At 29.0% G+C, this 3,158-nt stretch overlaps 1 protein-coding gene across 1 annotated transcript; it reads left to right on the top strand.

Moving 5' to 3' along the window:
• Positions 1 to 1,419: 1,419 nt before the first annotated feature.
• On the top strand, positions 1,420 to 2,477 carry LOC129960779 (uncharacterized). The gene is made up of 3 exons (XM_056074417.1): positions 1,420 to 1,574; positions 1,684 to 1,743; positions 2,069 to 2,477. Exons 2-3 carry the CDS (start codon positions 1,728 to 1,730, stop codon positions 2,437 to 2,439), a joined length of 387 nt encoding a protein of 128 aa, XP_055930392.1. The 5' UTR covers positions 1,420 to 1,574; positions 1,684 to 1,727; the 3' UTR covers positions 2,440 to 2,477.
• Positions 2,478 to 3,158: the final 681 nt, after the last annotated feature.

Genomic DNA, 3,158 nt, shown 5'->3' with positions numbered 1-3,158 from the left:
ATCTATTAAACTATTCAGCAGATATCGTATTTGCAATTTATTTAGTATCATAATATTTAATGCGATATTTTCTCCTACAGAATTGCTGGAATAATTTTCAGGAAAAAAAAATAAATAAAACTGAGATTAAAAGCATTCTCTAGGGTTCGGACGAGCCGAAACCACAAAAAAATGGCAACCCGCTTACTACGGAGGGGGACAGTTGACCCATTAACTCTACGGGGGCGGGGGTTGAAATCGAAGAGGTTATTTTCAACAAACGCCTTTAAAAGAAGGGGAAAGCATTCTTCTAGTTTCTCTCACTGAATGCCCGCATTCAAAGTAACTTTTTCGAGTTCGGGTTGCCGAAGCTTAAAGATGTATTTAAGAGAATGGTTCTGATTCATCTCCAGAAAATATGTTCAAAAGCTTGAAAAAAAATCTATAAAGAAATTTAAAAAAAAATACTTTTTTAAAGAATGTGCCATAATATGAGAAAAGGTATGTTTATGAAAATTACGAACCTTTTCGATTCAGAAGAGCCTGAACCATTGAAAAATACGGATATATGATTTGTGACGTCTTCTCTGTGTAAGAATAAGTATGCATTCATTCTGCGTTATTTAATTTTTTAGTAGAATGAATAAAATATGTTATTTCACAACAATCGCTGGATTTTTCTAAAAAAAGTTATTTATTCTCCAGTGTTAAATAATTATGAAATTGTTCACTACATTCACAGAGACAATTCTTCAGATTGGATTTTGTCTACTACAACGAACAGATCCTAATGAGAAATTCAACCGTACATACAACAATAAAGAATCTCTTTGATACAATTTTGGAATGTATATTGATAGCGAAAGAACAAAAATTTGATGATGTGGAAACTTATCCAAGGTTTCAATTTGGATATTTTAAATTATTGAATGATGATGAAGTGGTTCAACTGTTACATATTTTGTAAAAGTAAAGATTTCATATGTGTTATTTCTGTGAAAACTAGTCGAATGAGATGTTAAACGTATCCTACTTTTGTAAAAGGAAAATTTTGTATATTTTATTTCTCTGTAAAACAATATCCAATATTCTGTATACGATATTGCATATATGTAAATTCTGCGACTGTAAAATTGTTTGCGAATAAAAAAATATTTATGCAAAAATGTGTGTTTCTTTCGTGTTTTAGCTTTTCTTTTTGTATATACATCACTTACATTCTATAAGTGGTGAAATGACTACTTTAGAGTTTATTTTAAGTCGAAGATATTGTGTTCAATGTTACTGATAAAGGAATAAAAATATCCGGGTTTTCAGCTATTGGTTATCCGATTTCATGATTAAGTTATTTTAATTCTGTAAACAGGAAGAGACTTATTCTGTATGGAATACTCAGAAATCTGAATATAATTTGGTATATAAACCCTAGAGAAGATTTGATATTCATATAGGAGAAACCACCTAGATCCATTAACGTCTCCATATGTCCCATCGATTGAGAAAATTTTGATTTTAACCACAAGCCTATAGCTAGTGGAGCCTATTGCTACCCTATTTGCTAGTGGAGTCTATTTACTGAAAGTTTTACTTTCTAAGTGAGTATTATAATTTTAAAATTTCTTTAACAAAATTTTAACAATTTAATGAAAATAAATGTATCCTGTTTGAAAGAAAAACTTATGAGTTTTATTTTTTTTCTGTTAGGTAAAGATAAAATTTGTTTTGCTAAGCTTGATTCTACTTTGAAGATGAATTCATACCATGGTAAGAAATGTCCTAATACTTTCGTACACATTTGACTTAATATATTGCTTTACAATATTTCAATTAATATAAATAATATTCTTATTGAATTTTCTACCATTAAATTTTATATAATTTTTAAATGCAACAGAAACTTTTAAAACAATTTTGATTGTTCAAAACTTGTAATTGCAAAACCATAGATATCAATTTCTTAAAATGTAAGCGCTTAAATATTTGTGGTATAGATAAACTAAGGATTTTTTCCTATGTTTAACTAACTCTTTTTAACATTAAATGTTAAAATTATATTGTTGTCTTATATACATCTCTTTTTTTTCTCTAGAGTTGGAAGGAATGCTGAAAAACAAGAAAAAGAAGAATAAAGAACATGAAGCTGAGAAGAGTAAGAAGAAATCCCAGATGGTATGCTTATCGTGCGAGTCTTCCGCATCATCTTTCGACACTCCACCAACTGAACCTAAATTCGATGTGGATCTATCAGAAGATGGTATTTTTTCTTCTTCTATGCCCGAGTTATCCGTTCATCTTGGCCGTGGTTACATCTTAACAATGAAAGAATATCAGAATAGTAAATACATGTGCTTTTCAAGAGAAATCAACGGTCGTATAACTAACAGATTCAATTTACCAGCTAGCTTGAAGGATAACCTAAAAGAAGCCATAAAATTAGCGGCAGACCATGCATCAAAGTAAAGCTGAGATACAAGTGTTTCAAACTATCATATTCTAAAGTAAGATGTTTTACTTAAAGGAAACATGAGTTCCAAAATTTTCTTGAAAGCTATCGGAAAGATTTGCTTGTATGTTTAGATACATTAGTTGCTCTATCAAATAATTAAGCAGACATTTTTGAGCTTCTTTCTGGTTCTAATTTTTCTCATCGATTACGTTTTGTTATATGCATAGGAATATATATTTTTAATTTAATGATGATGATAACATTCAAGAGCAGTTTCTTTTATTTTTGATCTTGTCAGAGATCATTTTCGAATTTAGATTTAGGTAAAAATATATCAGAAGCATTTAAAAAAATTCTCTCATCAGTTGAAACTTTCATCAAATTTGGAACCGGCTGGATAATCGATAATAACAAATTTATTGATGTTCATATTGGTCATTAAGATCCGTAAAAGCGGTGGATGTTTTATATCGCTCCCAAAATGTCTTACATTAAAAAAAAATGTATTTTAAATATAAATAACTGTGATGATAAATGCTTTCTTTACTGTATAATTGCTAGATTATTTCCAGCAAAATACAATAAAAACAATCCAGCTTCTTACAGAAAACATTTAAAACATTTAATTTTTTCCTGCTTGAAATTTCCTGTGGCACTTAATCAAATATAAATGTTTGAAGATAAATAATAATATTGGAGTTAATTTTTAAGTGTTTGAGAAAAATAGTTTCCA

The sequence above is a fragment of the Argiope bruennichi genome, chromosome 2 (assembly GCF_947563725.1).
Source record: "Argiope bruennichi chromosome 2, qqArgBrue1.1, whole genome shotgun sequence".
NCBI lineage: Eukaryota > Metazoa > Arthropoda > Arachnida > Araneae > Araneidae > Argiope > Argiope bruennichi.
Note: the sequence above shows the minus strand (reverse complement) of the source record. Positions and strands in the feature narration are given on the sequence as shown.